Here is an 18,668-nt window from a genome sequence, read left to right on the forward strand (position 1 = left end):
CAAACTGCTCAGAAGAAAATACAGAGAGTCAATGACTACCCTTAAAGCTCAGTAATATGCCTATAAAACAAGCAACTCAACCTGTGTTAGTACGACAGCCCAGAAAATAATGTATAAAAAATGTGGGAAACCGCATTCTCTTGAACACTCCAGCATAACATTAAAAGAAAATGATGGTATAACAAATGACCCAAACGAAGTGTGTGAGAAATTCATACAGATGTTTAATAAAATTGGCAAAAATGAAACACCGAATTTAAATGTTACAAAGACTAGCCAATCTTTTTTCATTCATAGCATTACTGAGAGGGACCTCCTAGCAACTGTTTCAAAACTTCAAGCTAAAATGTCTTCTGGCTGGGATGACATTTCATCTAAGCTGTTACAGGAATGCAGAGGAGAATTAGTTAAGCCTCTGACACATTTAATAAATATCAGGCTCACGCTCTGTCATTGAGAAATCCCTGATCTTTTGAAAATTGCTGAAATCCTACTGGTGTATAAGAAGGGAATAAAAACTGACATGAAAAATTATAGGGCAATATCATTATTTTCAGAGCTTGGAAAATTATTAGAGAAAGTAATATTACCTCAATTTGAGGCATATTTCATCAAACATAATCTATTTAACAATTACAACATGGTTTTAGAAAAAGAAGATCTATTGTAACAGCAGTAGCAATTTTTACATATGAAACATTGAAGAAGCTAAATGAAGGAGACTAGATAACAGGCACCTTCTTGGATAGAGTAAAGCTTTTGATACTGTGAATCATACAATTCTATTTCATAAATTAGAAGCATATAGAGTGAGAGGGATAGCCTTACAACTATTTACCTCCTATTTGAAAGACAGGAAACAGTGTGTCAAGCTAACTTATAAAAGGAATAAACAGTTGGCAACAACCAAATCAACCCACAAGATACTTCAGTGTGGTATGCCCCAAGGAAGTATATTGGGGCCTTTTCTGTCTTTTGTGTACGTAAATGATTTAACTAAACCCCAAAACTGCAAGTTTGTAAGCTATGCTGATGACACATCTTTTGTCAACTGGAGCTGTGATATGCTGACTGCTAAAAAAGTAGTGAAATCAGTTATGATTTTCTGTCTAGTTATCTTGCTGCAAATAGGCTACTCATAAATTGAGAGAAGACGGTGACAATGCAGTTTATGCGTAACTATTGTTGTAACATAAGTAGAAATCTATCTACACCTCCATTGGCACTTACCCACACAGACACAAATTTTTGGATGTAATTGTTGACAAACACCTGTCATGGGAAGAACATATAGGTCATATTTGTAAGAAAATCAGTACAAATGTATATCTTCTGAAAAGTGTCACAGCTGTTTTGGACCAGGATACCTTGAGAAAAATTTACTTTGGAGGGATACATCCACATCTTGAGTATGGTATTGAGATATGGGGTGGGGCACCACCTGTCTATGCAGACAGGCTCTTCATACTACAAAAAAAGGTAGTAAGAGTGGTAGCCAAGTTAAACAGGAGAGAACCTTGTAGAGAAATCTTCAGAAAATATGAAATACTAACCATCTACTCTACGTAAATCCTGCAGGCAATAATGTTTGTGAACCAAAATCCAGAATATAATGTAACAAATGGTAATGTACATAGGCACAATACACATGAAGGGAAAATTTTCACAGAATTGCAAGGAGAAAAAAAAAAAAGCTGCAGGCTGTAGTGCACATACAGTAGGAACCATCTTTTATAATTTTGTAACAGACTTCCATCTAACCTCAAGACAGCTACTTTAAACAATTTAAAGAATAAACTTAAGCATTTATTAACAGAGAAAAGCTGTTATTCAGTAGAAAATTTCAAGCATATATAGCATAAGTTTGTTTTTGCAACAAAAAAAATTATTATTTCTGGTGTTCACTATTTATATCAATGTGTGCACTTGTATATGTTAACTAAACCTTTGTATATGTAAACTAGAATCTATGACAATGTCTGAAAACTGATTGTTATATGGACAGCAAAGAAACAAATGAAATGTTATTAGACTTCCAGTTTTGATTATGTTGAATTGCGATATTGTGTTCTACAATGTGTGTGTGCATGTGTGTGTATGAGAGAAAAAGAGAGAGAGAGAGAGAGAGAGAGAGAGAGAGAGAGAGAGAGAGAGGGGGGGGGGAGGGAGGGAGGGGGGGGAGTATTAACCATCTCCATTACCCTCCCCCCCCCCCCCCCCCCACACACACACACACACATTTCATCTACATCTACATACATACTCTGCAATCCACCATACGGTGCGTAGCGGAAGATACCTCATAGCACCGCTAGCATCTTCTCCCCCTGTTCCACTCCCAAACAGAACGAGGGAAAAATGACTATCTATATGCCTCTGTACAAGCCCTAATCTCTCTCATCTTATCTTTGTGGTCTTTCCGCGAAATATAAGTTGGCGGCAGTAAAATTGTGCTGCATTCAGCCTCAAATGCTGGTTCCCTAAATTTCCTCAGTAGCGATTGACGAAAAGAATGCCTCCTTTCCTCCAGAGACTCCCACCCGAGTTCCTGAAGCATTTCCGTAACACTCGCGTGATGATCAAACCTACCAGTAACAAATCTAGCAGCCCGCCTCTGAATTGCTTCTATGTCCTCCCTCAATCCGTCCTGATAGGGATCCCAAACACTCGAGCAGTACTCAAGAATAGGTTGTATTAGTGTTTTATGAGCAGTCTCCTTTACAGATGAACCACATCTTCCCAAAATTCTACCAATGAACCGAAGACGACTATCCGCCTTTCCCCACAACTGCCATTACATGCTTGTCCCACTTCATATCGCTCTGCAATGTTACGCCTAAATATTTAATCGACATGACTTTGTCAAGCGCTACACTACTAATGGAGTATTCAAACATTATGCGATTCTTTTTGCTATTCATCTGCATTAATTGCATTAATTTACATTTATCTATATTTAGAGTTAGCTGCCATTCTTTACACCAATCACAAATCCTGTCCAAGTCATCTTGTATCCTCCTACAGTCATTCAACAATGACACCTTCCTGTACACCATAGCATCATCAACAAAGAGCTGCACATTGCTGTCCACCTTATCCACAAGATCATTTATGTAGATAGAAAACAACAGCGGACCTACCACACTTCCCTGGTGCACTCCAGATAATACCCTCAGCTCCAATGAACACTCACCATCGAGGACAACGTACTGGGTTCTATTACTTAAGAAGTCTTCAAGCCACTCACATATTTGGGAACCAATCCCATATGCTCATACCTTAGTTAGGAGTCTGCAGTGGGGCACTGAGTCAAACGCTTTCCGAAAGTCAAGGAATATGGCATCCATCTGATACCCTTCATCCATGGTTCACAAGATATCATGTGAAAAAAGGGCAATTTGCGTTTTGCAGGAGCGATGCTTTCTAAAGCCGTGCTGATGCATGAACAGCAACTTCTCTGTCTCAAGGAAATTCATTATATTCGAACTGAGAATATGTTTGAGAATCCTACAACAAACCGATGTTAAGGATATTGGTCTGTAATTTTGAGGATCTGTCCTTCTACCCTTCTTATATACAGACGCCACCTGCACTTTTTGCCAGTTGCTCGGGACTTTACGTTGGGCAAGAGATTCGCGATAAATTCAAGCTAAGTAAGGAGCCAATGCAGTAGAGTACTCCCTGTAAAACCAAATTGGAATCCCATCAGGACCTTGCGATTTATTTATTTTCAACCCATTCAGCTGCTTCACAACCCCAGGGATGTCTATCATTATGTCCTCCATACGGGAATCTGTACGAGACTCAAACGGCGGTACGTTTGTACGATCCTCCTGCATGAAAGATTTCTCAAATGCTAAATTTAAAATTTCATCTTTCGTTTTGCTGTCTTCTGTTGCTAGGCCAGACTGAACAGTGAGTGACTGGATGGAAGCCTTCGACCCGCTTACCGAATTTACATAAGACCAGAATTTCCTTGGGTTTTCAGCAAGATCTTTTGCTAAGGTATGGCGGTGGTAGTGGTTGTATGCTTCGCGCATCGCTCTTTTTACAGCAGCACGAATCTCTACTAACTTTTGCCTGTCCTCATTCTCCCAATCTTTCTTGTACCACGAGTGCAACTGTCTTTGCTTCCTGAGCATTCTCTGAATTGCGGTGTTAAATCACAGTGGGTGTTTTCCATCTGTAACCCACTTTTTCAGCACATACTTCTCCAATGCGTGATTTACAATGTGTTTAAAATTTGCCCATAATTCTTCCACGTCCATCGTACTGGAAGTAAATTAAGTCGATTCATTTACTAAGTGGGATGCTAACAACTGCTTATCTGCTCTTTCTAGGAAGAATACACTCCTAGCCTTCTTCACTGACTTATAACTTTTGTAACCATAGTCGTAATGACAACATCATGATCACTAATCCCTGTCTCAACACTAACACCGTGTAAGTAAGTAAACGAAGTCGATTCATTTACTAAGTGGGATGCTAACAACTGCATATCTGCTCTTTCTAGCAAGAATACACTCCTAGCCTTCTTGACTGACTTTTTAACTTTTGTAACCATAGTCGTAATGACAACATCATGATCACTAATCCCTGTCTCAACACTAACACCGTCAATGAGGTCTGGTCTGTTCGTGGCTACCAGATCTAAAATATTTCCATTACGCGTTGGCTGTCGATTTAGCTGCTCAAGACAGTTTTCGGATAATGTTTTCAAAAGTAATTCACACGACGGCTTGTCTGTACCACCTGTAATGAATCCATAGACATCCCAGTCTATACTAGGCAGGTTGAAGTCGCCTCTGACTAATATAGCATGATCCGGGTACTTCTGCGATACAGAGTGTAGACTCCCTTTGAATGATTCTAAAACTGTCACGGTGGAACCTGGTGGCCGGTAGTAACACCCAACAATTAACTTTATTTCTCCTAGCCCTGTTAAAGATGTCCAGATAACCTCACAATCACATTGTACTTCGACCTCAAGAGACGCAATATTTTTGTCACCTGCAATGAAGACACCACCTCCTACGGTGTCTAATCTGTCTTTCCCATACACATTTCAACCCTCACTAAATATTTCAGAACTTCCTATCTCAGGGTTCAGTCAGGTCTTAGTCCCGAGAATAATTTGCCACACAAACAATTACACCTGTTTGCTGCAACTGTTCACAAACATGGAAGATAATGTAATACACTGGTTCAAGCAATTAGATACAGATCATAAAGCTGTCCTTTGTGTACAGTCAGATTGGTGTAAATATGTAGATTTCTGTGACCATCGGTCATTTCAATATTTTACATGGTTAGTATATGACGTGGCAGTAGATGCAGAAGGATTTTAATGAGACTGGTATTGAAAAGGAAAAAACTCAAATATACAACATTAAGTTCCAAGAGGAAAGCATAAAGCAACATAAATGAAAAGAAACATGAGAGATATATGACACAACAGGAAAGTGTTGGTAGGAAGGATCCAGGTGGTGCAGGTTGTGAAGCAGTCCGCATTGAGTTTTGGGTGTTTTGTAATATGTGTATCAGCCCTTTCAATATAATTTTTGCATTGTTGTGGATGTCTCGCCTTTCTTTCCCCAGTACACCTACAACAATTGGCATTCGTATTAAACAAACAGTGTGCTCCAATATTCTGTCTTTCCGAAAATTGTCCTGTTTAAAAGTGTGATGATATTAGGTCTTTTTGTATAAATTAAAGTTATTGTTAGTTAGCTTTATGTTCCATAAATCATTTTCATAACAAATTACAATGATTTGGAATGAGGAATTTTATATTTACACAACAAATTATCTTTAAATATAGCTACTTGCTGATCACCCACCACTTTTTACACATTACAGTAATAGAAATTCATAAATTAATATTTTAGTAGATTTTGATTTATATATTTATTTATTTATTTTTAGCACTATGAGCGTATTTCACAATTAAAATGTCCAAAAGACATGGTAAAAATTGTTGACATTGACTGGGCAGCATCTGACAAGCCTGTATTAGCTACACAAGATGGATGTTTGCGTGTAATGGACATGACATTGACATCTAGTTCATCGCCTCTTATTGATTATGAATTTGAAGGTATGTAATGTATTTATGTATGTATTCTTCTAGATTATAAGTAAAACAGGAAACTAATGTGTCACTAACCTCCAAAACTTATAACAGAACAAAGATTAAGCAAAAACAGAAATGTGCTTAGACTCGTAGACTTCATTCCATTAGAAGGGGCAAGCAATGAGAGTGGAAATCTAACAGTAAAACAGAGAGAGCTGAGAAGGAGCATGAGCAGATGTTATGGGATTGTGATGCAGACCTTACCAGTAAGCTTTGAGATAGTACCTAATGGTTGCTGCTAGTGTAGCTGCTCTTCTAAACAGCATTCGAAATGAGCAAACCAGTTGCGCCTTTGCCTGTGGCTACTCATACTTAAGGTACTTGGGCAATGCATGGCTCTGTTTAATAAGAATAGCTTGATGTAGTCATAAGGTTGAGCCATGTACGTCTGCTTTCATGCTCCCCAGCTAATTAGCTGTAAATAATAACCTGTAGCTGTGATCTTGCAGTAAAATAGTCTATGCATTGGTGAGAATTGTGAATTAATAAAATACACTGAAATACAAAATAAAAATTAATGAATAATTTAATAGCAAGGGTTCTGTTCTAATGTCTATAATTGGTGTAGATGACATAGAATTATGTTGAATAATGTTTATTCAAGGAAGGATATCTCTTATTATATACAGTTGAAATAGAGACAGAAGATACCATTATCAAATTCAGTGAAGTTACATTGAGAGCATTGTGAGAATGGTAGCAAAATACCAAACTAAATGGTCATCAAATGTACTTGAAAACTAAGTCCATTTCATAATCACAATACACAAAATATTCACCAGCTCAAAACAGTTCGAAGTTTAACATCATAATTTACAAATTATCACAAAGAATAACAACTCATAATCTGTCTATCCTCAGTACTGTAATACAAGTGGAAAAGGTTACAGTCCTACTCTGAAGCATATCCAGACCACTTGAATTATAAAGTCCCTTCAGAAGTTAATGTATGGTAGCGGCTGTTCACCGCCGAGAATCAAACACCTCCACAATCGAACTGCTTGTTACCACAGGTAGGTTGGTTTCTTTCAAGCACAAATGTAATGAAGTGTCTAGAAACACTTCCTTGAGATCTTGATTTGAAAAATTCCCAGTCTCCAGTTAACTTTCTTAGTGTTCTGCTATGATCTGCTTTTCCATTGGCTGAAGCCTGTCTCCACCAAAAATACACCGTTTTTAAGTTCTACAAACATGATTTGATCATCTTGATCGCTTCTGGACTAAACTAATGTAGTACAACAATATTTGAATAAAGAAATGTTACAAAAATGTGGTCACACTCAGACCATTCCCAATAAATATAAAGAGAGGTTTATTCATAAATAAAAAAGCCTGTATTTTTTCACAAGTGCGCTCGCTATAATAGATTGTTGTGAAATATTATTAAGCAATTATTTAGGCATGCTTGTCAGAAGCATCTTTTGGCACACTTTTACTAGTGTGGTATCAGCTAACACGTGGGACTGACCACTTCTTAAAGTACAGTGATTTTGTTTTATCAGTTTTAATTAATATTTAAATAGTCACTGGACAAATAGTGAACTTTTCATTAAATAAATACACAAGTATGCCAAAATATGAGGTATTAATTTGCTGTGTATTTGGGAAGGATGCAATATCCTGACAAACATTTGGATAATGAAAAGATATACAAATTGTAATAAATCAAGAAATAAAATAGATACGAGTATGTAGTTTTCAGAGATGATAGCTATAGTGTGGTGCTATCATCTGAGATATTGTGTGTTGAAAACACATGAATGTAAAAGTTGTTAATTTAGAGATTCATTGTGAAAATGTTTATTAACTGTGAAATATGAACTTCTGTAGTTATTGACAATATTGTTGTGTCATTGGATATACCTCATTTTTCTGAGATTGCAGATGGGTTAAGATTTTCATTAATACTTGACTGTGAGTTGTTATAGATTCTCCCAAGTGCTCTAAGAAACCATCTTTCAGTTTGACTGACACTAGCCCATTGCTTGAAGCATAGCCAGCCCTCTTAAACAATCAATGCAGTGTCCAAATTCCCCATCACAGGATTTTCCTTGCGTGGTGGCCACATGGTGCCCTGAGCCCCAGGCCCCCACAAGCAAATTCACCTTACCTCCTACCAGCTCAAGGCAGCCAATTAGCACCTACATGTGCTTAATGTTGCAACTTATTCCCTTCTTTAGTGCCAGCGATTTTGTCACAAACGATGTTTAACTCTAATACACATTTGGTGTCAGTTAGGTGTTATTTTTTATTATAAAAAAAAAGATTGTCCAATGTATTTTTTGTACAGCTAACATGTAAACTAGCTTAACTGAGTTTGCTGTGAACATAAGAATAATCCCATCTTTTACAACTGAATGTTTATCTTGTTTTTAACTGAATGTGTGTCACCTCTTTGAACCAGGTATCATCAGTTGTTGGTAATAGAAACAAAATTATTTAATTATACACATTTTATTAGGAGATCTATAGTTTTCCCTCACAGCAAATTTCAATTGTGTATCTCTTTATCACATACTTTCATTTTTTTGTTTGTTTCACGTGGCCATCGTGTCTTCTGTAATCAACAGATGCACACAGTACAAGTTTTCAATTTTGTAGTATATCAAATTTATACTGTGCACTACTCACAATCTTTCATGTTACACACTGCATACAACCTAGCTCACTTGCTATGGGCTTGACTGAAGTGGTATGGAAGCTATACAGAGTGGTAGTGGAGTGGGGTACTGGAGCGGGGAAGGAGAAACAAAAGTGGTGGTATCAACAAACTGGTCTCTCATTGGAAAATATGTGTTCGTCGCCAGAGTGACTATGTTGAGAAATAAATTTGTAGACATGAAGAAGAAAGATGTAAAATATTAATAGCATTTGTTTATTTAAAAAGGTTTAAGAGTTTTCATGTAAAAAATTCAGATACATTACTTTTCAGCACACAATCATACATTAAGATGGGGGTACTATACTCAGAAAACTTCTAAGACATAATTTTTCCTGTTGCACATTTCACATGACCTTGCCCTCTTGATGTAGGGTTGTTCATATGAGATGTAATTACAAAAAAGTTATTTAAAAATTAAGAAGTAATAAATAAGAAGAAACTCAAAACCCAGCCCCCTCTCTCCACACACACACACACACACACACACACACACACACACACACTCTCTCTCTCTCTCTCTCTCTCTCTCTCTCTCTCTCTCTCTCTCTATATATATTCAGATTTAAAATGTGATTAAAACATGTTGTTCCTTACGCTTCAACATAGGAACGTTACGCACTGCCATGTTATACACTGCCATGTTATACACTACAATTTGGAAGCTTCTAGTGACAAAGGGCTGCAGATATGTAGCCTTGAAGAATAAAGATGCAGATTGTTAATAACATTTGTTTTATTTAAAAAGATGTAAGAATTTTCATATAAAAAATTCAGAGGCATTACATTTCAGCACGCTCTTCTAAAAAACTGTATTTTAGAGATGAACATTTTGGCCATGGTTACAGTGGTCTTCATGAGGATCTATTGTTTTACTGTTTAATTTGACCAGTATACTCAGAAGAAAGCCACTGTAACCATGGGTGAAATGGTGGTTTCTCCAGTAGTTTCGTTTCTTTTTTTACATTGTGACATGGTATCATACTCAAAAACTTTCATGTCAACTGGCTCTGGCCACAGAAACCTATGTGATTATTTTAGCAACAATTGTGTATGGTGAAATATATTAATAATATATAATATCAGTTGGGAACCTGTATGAAATGCTTCCAGGGCCTATAAAGATCAAAATATGGACACATGAAAATTATAGAAAAATGGAAGTAAGTGATAAATCATGACCATAAAATGGTAAACAGACAATTTCAGTGTACAGATCTCTTAACAACATGTTGTTGTTGTTGTTGTTGTTGTTGTGGTCTTCAGTCCTGAGGCTGGTTTGATGCAGCTCTCCATATTACTCTATCCCGTGCAAGCTTCTTCATCTCCCAGTACCTACCGCAACCTACATCCTTCTGAATCTGCTTAGCGTATTCATCTCTTGGTCTCCCTCTATGATTTTTACCCTCCACACTGCCCTCCAGTACTAAATTGGTGATCCCTCGATGCCTCAGAACATGTCCTACCAACCGATCCCTTCTTCTGGTCAAGCTGTGCCACAAACTTCTCTTCTCCCCAATCCTATTCAATACTTCCTCATTAGTTATGTGATCTACCCATCTAACCTTCAGCATTCTTCTGTAGCACCACATTTCAAAAGCTTCTATTCTCTTCTTGTCCAAACTATTTATCATCCATGTTTCACTTCCATACATGGCTACACTCCATACAAATACTTTCAGAAATGACTTCCTGACACTTAAATCTATACTCGATGTTAACAAATTTCTCTTCTTCAGAAACGCTTTCCTTGCCATTGCCAGTCTACATTTTATATCCTCTCTACTTCGACCATCATCAGTTATTTTGCTCCCCAAATAGCAAAACTCCTTTACTACTTTAAGTGTCTTATTTCCTAATCTAATTCCCTCAGCATCACCCGACTTAATTCGACTACATTCCATTATCCTCATTCTGCTTTTGTTGATGTTCATCTTATATCCTCCTCTCAAGACACTGTCCATTCCGTTCAACTGCTCTTCCAAGTCCTTTGCTGTCTCTGACAGAATTAAAATGTCATCGGCGAACCTCAAAGTTTTTATTTCTTCTCCCTGGATTTTAATACCTACTCTGAATTTTTCTTTTGTTTCCTTCACTGCTTGCTCAATATACAGATTGAATAACATCGGGGATAGGCTACAGCCCTGTCTCACTCCCTTCCCAACCACTGCTTCCCTTTCATGCCCCTCGATTCTTATAACTGCCATCTGGTTTCTGTACAAATTGTAAATAGCCTTTCGCTCCCTGTATTTTACCCCTGCCACCTTCAGAATTTGAAAGAGAGTATTCCAGTCAACATTGTCAAAAGCTTTCTCTAAGTCTTCAAATGGTAGAGACGTAGGTTTGCACTTCCTTAATCTAGCTTCTAAGATGATTCGTAGGGTCAGTATTGCCTCACGTGTTCCAACATTTCTACGGAATCCAAACTGATCTTCCCCGAGGTCGGTTTCTACTAGTTTTTCGATTCTTCTGTAAAGAATTCGCGTTAGTATTTTGCAGGTGTGACTTATTAAACTGATAGTTCGGTAATTTTCACATCTGTCAACACCTGCTTTCTTTGGGATTGGAATTATTACATTCTTCTTGAAGTCTGAGGGTATTTCGCCTGTTTAAACTGATAGTTCGGTAATTTTCACATCTGTCAACACCTGCTTTCTTTGGGATTGGAATTATTACATTCTTCTTGAAGTCTGAGGGTATTTCGCCTGTTTCATATATCTTGCTCACCAGATGGTAGAGTTTTGTCAGGACTGGCTCTCCCAAGGCTGTCAATAGTTCCAATGGAATGTTGTCTACCTTAACAACATATGTATTACTAAATAATTTCCTTTGTGTGTGAGACCACTCATGATACCTAGTATGAATAGGCAAAATCTTTTAGGTTAAAAACAAAATAAATATTGAGTTGCAAAAGATGGAATTGTTCTTATCTCTGGAATGAACTATGCATCTTGTCTGGGCTCTGGGTCATACTTGGATCATTCCAACAACTGGTAGAGGCAGTTTGGAAGGCCATACATGCTCACAGATGTTCAACAATGTGTGTAATATGTAACGTTGTCCCCAGAACTGATTGTGGTCCCCTGAGTTTCGAGGTGAGTGAAAGGCTTGAATCAGAATGTCCAAAGGCTGTGTGACAAACTAGACTATAAATTGTGAAACTTGTGCCATGGAGTTGAGTACTATAGGGTCTCCCTAAATGGTTCAGATGTGCACTGCACATTGAAGATTGCATATTGAAAGGATAGGCTAATGGTAAATGGAGATGGTGTATTTGTTGCAGTAGACAAGAGTTAGAAATCCACAGGGATAGAAATTGAAGCTGCATGTGAGATTGGGTGGTAAAGACTCAGTGTCAGTGGTGAACATGAACTTAGTCAGATCCTTGTATCAACCACCACTCACCTCAAGATGTAGCAGTAAACCTTAGAGAAGACCTCACTTCACTATTACATAAGTTCTCCAATAATACTGTCATCATTGGAGACGACTTAAATCATTGAACAATCAATTGGGAAAATTACAGTTTTGTAAGTGTTTGGCATGAAAAGACATCTTACTAAACATTACTAAATTCTTTCTCTGATAACTACCTAAAACAAACATTTTGGAATCCCACTCATGATGGAACTATAAAGAATCTAATGGTAACAAATCAAACTGATCTCTTTTACGGATGTCGACATAGAAAGTGGTAGCAGTGATCGTGAGGCTGATGTAGTAACAGTGATTACCAAATTACAAAGGGCAACTGGAAGGAGGATTTGTGTGTTCAGAAAACGAGGTAAAGAGTCACCAGTGTCATATCTTAATAAGCAACTCGAAACATTTAGTTGTGGTGAGGAGCATGAAGAGCAACTGAGGCTCAGGTTTAAAAGACTAATTGACCAACAACTTTTTAACAAACTTCTGTTCATTGGGACCTGCAGTGCAAAATATGTCTTTTAATGACATAATCAATATGAATATGAATAATAGCCAGCTACACTGCTATGTAAAATGTCTGTTTTATATCATTCACGATGAACCCATTTCTGGATATTGCCATCGTTAGGTGCTCTGTAAATACATAAGTAAGCGATGGTCATAATATAATGGTCTTGTAGCAGTGATCTGAAATGCTATAATACATCATTGGGTCTTTGTACCTTACGTGTAACATTGTTCATGTCATGTCCTGTTTTTTTATAATAAAAATAATTGAATTTCACACATCACTTATTTATAATGGTATCAATGTATACATGTAATATCATTGATCTGGTGTCATCCAAGCGGTCAGAAAAGTAACATACATGGAAACCAAGTAAAATTCGATCCCAGTACACACCTAGGAGAAAGTAATAATTCTAAAAAACACAGGATATGACAGCAATGATGTTGCATGTAAGATAAAAACACTCAATGATGTATTGTAGCTTTTCGCATCATAGCTACAAGACCATTATATTAAGACCATCTCTTACTTATGTGTTTACAGAGTACCTGACGATTGCAATATGCTGAAATAGGCTCATCGTAAATAATATAAAACATAAACAATTTATGTAACAGTGTAGCTGGCTATTATTCATGTTAACTTGATAAATATGTACCTGGTAGAACAGCTCATATTGGGAATCATCCTCCATGGTATCCAGTCAATTTAAAGGGCCCTACACATGAGCAGTGGATCACACTGATGGGTCTCATACAATTCACTGCAGTTGGTCACCCACCTCGACCCCACCACACATGAGTGATTTGTCAAGCAGTTTCAACCAGAACTATGAACCCTACTGTATTAAGAAGTTCTGCTATGGAAGATAAACTTGTAAGTTCAGTGACTGTTGCAGTTGATGTTGCTTTTCCCACAGATACTTGCAAAATGCAAAGTAAAAGAAAAGAGAATTGCAATTTATTTAACTTGTTTTGAAATGCTTTTCTTGGGAAATGTTGGTTACTTTGTAGTACTGACTTTATTAAATTTTTCACTGACACCAAATGGATTGTGTACAGCTTTCCAGTGTTCTAATACTATTCTTTAGCACTTGTTAGTCTTTGGTTGCTTTTTCATTCATTGGTCTTACGTTTTAGCTGCTAGTATTTACTGTTTGTTTTGCAGTGCAGATGTTTGTATAGAAATATTGTAAATAGCAGCACTCCTGATTACCATAACCCTTGTTATAAACTGTATGAGGGAGAATCCAGACACTTGCATACAGAATAGGCTCACAGATATGTGACTGGCTCAAAGACTTCTTAAATAATAGAACCCAGTATATTGTTCTCAACGTGGTTGTTCATTGGAGACAGGGATAACATCAGGAGTGCCCAGGGAAGAGTGATAGGACTGTTGCTATTTTCTTTGTTGATAAAAGATCTGACTGACAGGGCAGGGAGCAATCTTCTGTTGTTCGCTGATGATGCTGTGGTGCACAGGAATGTGTTGCAAATAAGTGACTGTACATTGATACAAGACGACCGAGACAAATTTTTTAGTTGATGTGGTGAATGACAGCTGGCTCTTGATGTAGAAAAATGTAATTTAATGTGGATGAGGTGGAAAAACAAACCCTTAATGTTCAGATACAGCATTAGTAGTGTCCTGCTTGACATAGTCACACCATTTAAATATCTGGGCATAATGTTGAAAAGCGATATGAAATGGAACGAGCATGTGAGGATTGTGGTAGGAAGGCAAATTGTTGGCTTCTATTTATTGGGACAATTTTGCGAAAGTATAGTTCGTCTGTAAAGGAGACTATATATAGGACACTACTGAGCCTATTCTTGAGTACTGCTTGAATGTTTGTGATCTGCACCAGACTAGATTAGAAGAAGATATCAAAGCAATTCAGATGTGAGCTGCTAGATTTGTTATTGCGCAAGTGTTATGGATATGCCTCAGGAGCTCAAGTGGGAATCCCCGGAGGAAACAAGGCATTCATTTTGAAGAACACTACTGAGAAAGTTTGAAAAACCAGCATTTGAAGCTGACAGCAGGACTATCCCACTGCCACCACACACATTTCGTGTAGGGAGCACGAAGGTGAGATACAAGAAATTAGGGCTAATACAGAGGCATATAGACAATCGCTTTTCCCTCGCTCTATCTGTGAATGGAACAGGAAAGGAAATGACTGGTTGTGGTACAAGGTACGCTCTACCACACACCGTACCGTGGCTTGTGAAATATGTAAGCAGATGTCAATTCAGAAGACCCAAATGTAGATGCATGAAAATAATAGAAAAATGAAAGTAAGTGATAAATCACAACTATGCAATTGCAAACAGACAGTTCAAATGTACTCACCTCCTAAAACACACACACACACACACACACACACACACACACACACACACACACACACACAAGATATATATGAGGGAGAGTTAGATTACATGAAGTTACAAGCTACTAAAGACACTTGAGTGTGTAATAGATTTGCACTGAACTTTTGTGTTAAAATATCCACTTGTTATTATGGTATGTCATTGTGTTTAGAAGTTAAAAATATCAATAATATTGTTTCATAAATAATTCAAAATCATCATGTGGTGCCCATTGTATCATGATTGTTGCTATGAACTTCCTCTAAATTCTGCTTCTACAACACAAGCTTCAAAATGCTAATCACTGCAAAATCTGAGTGTTCATCTTCTGTTCTTGAAGTGCTCCATGGTCCCTGAATAACTAAAATTCTAAAGTTAAGTTCTTTCCCAACATGGGCAAAGCAAAACAATACCAAACTACACAACCATGCTTAATAACTAGACAAACAAGTTGCACCCGAGAAGCCATATTGCCATACATCACTGCTAACCAGACAGGCAACCATGTTACATGCACAAATCATATGTGCGATCCATCAAATTGCCTGGGATTTCCATATGATCAGTGACCAATCTCTGCAATTTTCTCCACACACATGTACTCTACAAAGTGATTGATCGTCCAGGCAATGGATCACTGTGATTCACTACTTGTGTGTGGGACAAACCGTAGGGCCATAGACACAGCTATGCTGAATGAAACATGTTTGACTGTCAAGAGGGAAATGTCTAAAGCTTTCAATGACTGCCGCAGTAGAATCTTATAGAAAGATGCCACAAAACCCAAAGCAATGCTGGTTGTATGTGTAAAGGATAAAGCTGGTACCAAAGTTAATGTCTAGAGACTCATGGACAAGACAGGAATAGTGAAGCAGGAGGGTAGCAAAGCAAAAGCAAAAATTCTGAACTCCATTTTCAGATGTTACTTAGAAAAGTAGTATCCAATATATTTATCACACCACACAAACATGAATAATACAGGTATTAGTGTAAGTAGGGTTTAGAAACAGCTGAAATTGAAAAGTTTGAACCAAACTCCATAGCCCAGTGAATCCCTGTCACCTTCTTTACCATATTAGCAGGTGAGTTAGCTCTTCTTTTAACTATAATCTATCTTAGATCCCTTGAACAAATAACCATGCTTAGCAATTGGAGGAAATCGAAGGTCACACTGTCTATAAGAAGGATAGCAGGAATGCACCACAAAGCTATTGGCCAATATCTTTGACATGCATTTGTTGTAGAATCTTAGAACATATTATAAGCTCATACATAATGAGTTACCTCAAGTAGAATGCAAGCCAGCATGAATTACAAAATTTAAATCCTAACTTGCAGTTTCCTACATGACATCCTGAAAGGAACGGATCAAGGCAGTAAGGTAGATATGGCTTCTCTAGATTTCTGGAAAGCATTTGACACAGCACCACCCACACCTACACTTGTTATCAAAAGTATGATTGTATGGAACATCAAGCAAAATTTGTGACTGGACTGAGGATCTGTTAGGATACAGTATCTTATCTTGGATGTCTCATGCCTTGGAGAAGTAGAGTATATAAGAGGAATATATGAATGAATGTTATTTTTGCACTTGACTTTGACTAAAATAAAATATTTCTTTCTGAGCACGAAAACATTGATCTTTTTACTACCGTCGCTGTTTAGCAGAGTGTTCTGTGAACATAAAGCAAGGGAGATAAGTTGGGATAAATAAATAATGGAAGAAAAGATTTTCTGTTCCTTGTGTTTTAATCTGAGCACTGCATTCATTGTTTGATCATCATGCATTTAATAACAGTCTAAGTATGTTTGTTTTCTTTTTTGCCATAGTAATATAATGTTGAGCTACATTTCTTTAAAATGGCCACTAAGTACATGACACAGATATTTACTGGGAAGCGCTTAGATTAATGACTCGATGAATCAGAACTGATCATTGGCAATGCCACGTATCTGTGGAGAGGAAGACAATTGAAAGTCCAGAGAGTAAAGAATGAATATCACTGTCTTGCTATAAATATGCAGAGGACAACATATTTAAATTATATAGTAAGGAAATGAATTTTCTGTGAGGGAGCACAAAAAGTGAAACAGTTACTACGGGGGAAAAAAATAAACAACAATTAAAAGTATTAAGTGTAATGTAATATTTTGTGTAATGTAATATCTTGTATAGACACCTTTTATTAATCTGACACATTCCACATCATTACAAAGTGTCGTATTCATGATCTATGGAACAAGTACTAATCTGATCTAAGTAATAGAAATAGAAATATCTTCAGGTGTGCCTCAGGGAATTGTGTTGGTATCCTTGGTGTTCATGTTGTATATAATGACCTTTTTTTAAGTGTTCAACCCTGAGGTTGGTTTGCAGCAGAGTGCCTTTCTTCTCTTCTGTCTGCTTTCCTATTCATTTCCACAAATGTGTTACATCCAACGTCATTAATTATCTGTTCCATGTATGATTTCCTTGGTCGCCCCCGCCGATTCCTTTCCTCAATAGCTCCTTCTCCTATTGTTCCAATGATGTTGTTGTGTTGTAGGATGTGCCCTACAAGTTTGTCTCTTCTTGTTTGGATGTGCCTCCACAGACATCTGGTTTCCTGTACTCTTCTAAGCACCTCTTCATTTGTTACTTTGTCTCTCCAGCTGATCTTCATTATCCCTCTATAGCATCAATCTCCAGGGCCTCTAGCAGTCTTCTCTCTTCTCTTCCAATTGTCCAAGTTTCACATCTGTATAGGACCGCACTCCAAACCAAACCTTTCATGATATGATTCCTTATTTTCAGATTGATGTTGTTGCTGGTGAGTAAGTTCCTTCTCCGATTAAATGCAATTTTAGCCTTTTGTATTCTGCTCACAATTTCTTTCTGGCTTCTACCATCCCTTGTGATTTTGCTTTGCAGGTAAGTAAATTCCTCTATCACTTCCAGCTCCTCTCTTCCAATTCTCATTCTAAGAGGTTCATATTCTGCTCCTGTACTGCATACCATCACTTTAGTCTTTTTCTTGTTTATTCTCATTCCATACTGATTCCATAGAATTTTTTCCATTTTTCTGAGGACTTCCTCTAGATCTTCTTTTGTCTCTGTGACTATAGCAATATCATCTGCATAACGTAGCATGTCTATCTTCTGCCCATTAATTTTGATCCCCACCTCAGTAGTTTCTCGAACTTGGTCTATAGCTTCCTGGATGTAAGCATTGAATATAAGAGGAAAGAGAACACATCCTTGTTGTACCCCTTTTCTAATATTTGCTTCTTGTTCTTGGTGACAGTTCCTAATCACTGCCACCTCATTCTTATAGAAACTGAGTATCACACGGATGTCTTTGTACTTTATTCCACTTTTCCTCAGCAGTCTGAACATCTCTTGCCAGATAATATTATCAAATGCCCTTTCCATGTCTACTAAGACAATATAAGTTGGTTTATTTTTCTGTAATTGCTTTTCGATAACTAGTCTCAGTGCCAGAGTCGCCTCTCTTTTTTTCCAATCCCCTTCTGAAACCAAACTGATCTTCACTCAGAATATCCTCCACCTTCTCTTCA

General features: G+C 37.4%; 1 protein-coding gene across 1 annotated transcript in view; it reads left to right on the forward strand.

Annotated features, from left to right (window-relative positions):
- Positions 1-18,668, forward strand: part of LOC126188321 (WD repeat-containing protein 11-like) — a 209,064-nt gene that overhangs the window by 150,260 nt on the left and 40,136 nt on the right. The window contains exon 17 of the mRNA XM_049929917.1: positions 5,926-6,097. Coding sequence (XP_049785874.1) covers positions 5,926-6,097 — 172 coding nt within the window. The remainder of the gene's footprint in view (positions 1-5,925; positions 6,098-18,668) is intronic.

Source organism: Schistocerca cancellata, chromosome 1 (genome assembly GCF_023864275.1).
Source record: "Schistocerca cancellata isolate TAMUIC-IGC-003103 chromosome 1, iqSchCanc2.1, whole genome shotgun sequence".
Classification (NCBI taxonomy): Eukaryota; Metazoa; Arthropoda; class Insecta; order Orthoptera; family Acrididae; genus Schistocerca; species Schistocerca cancellata.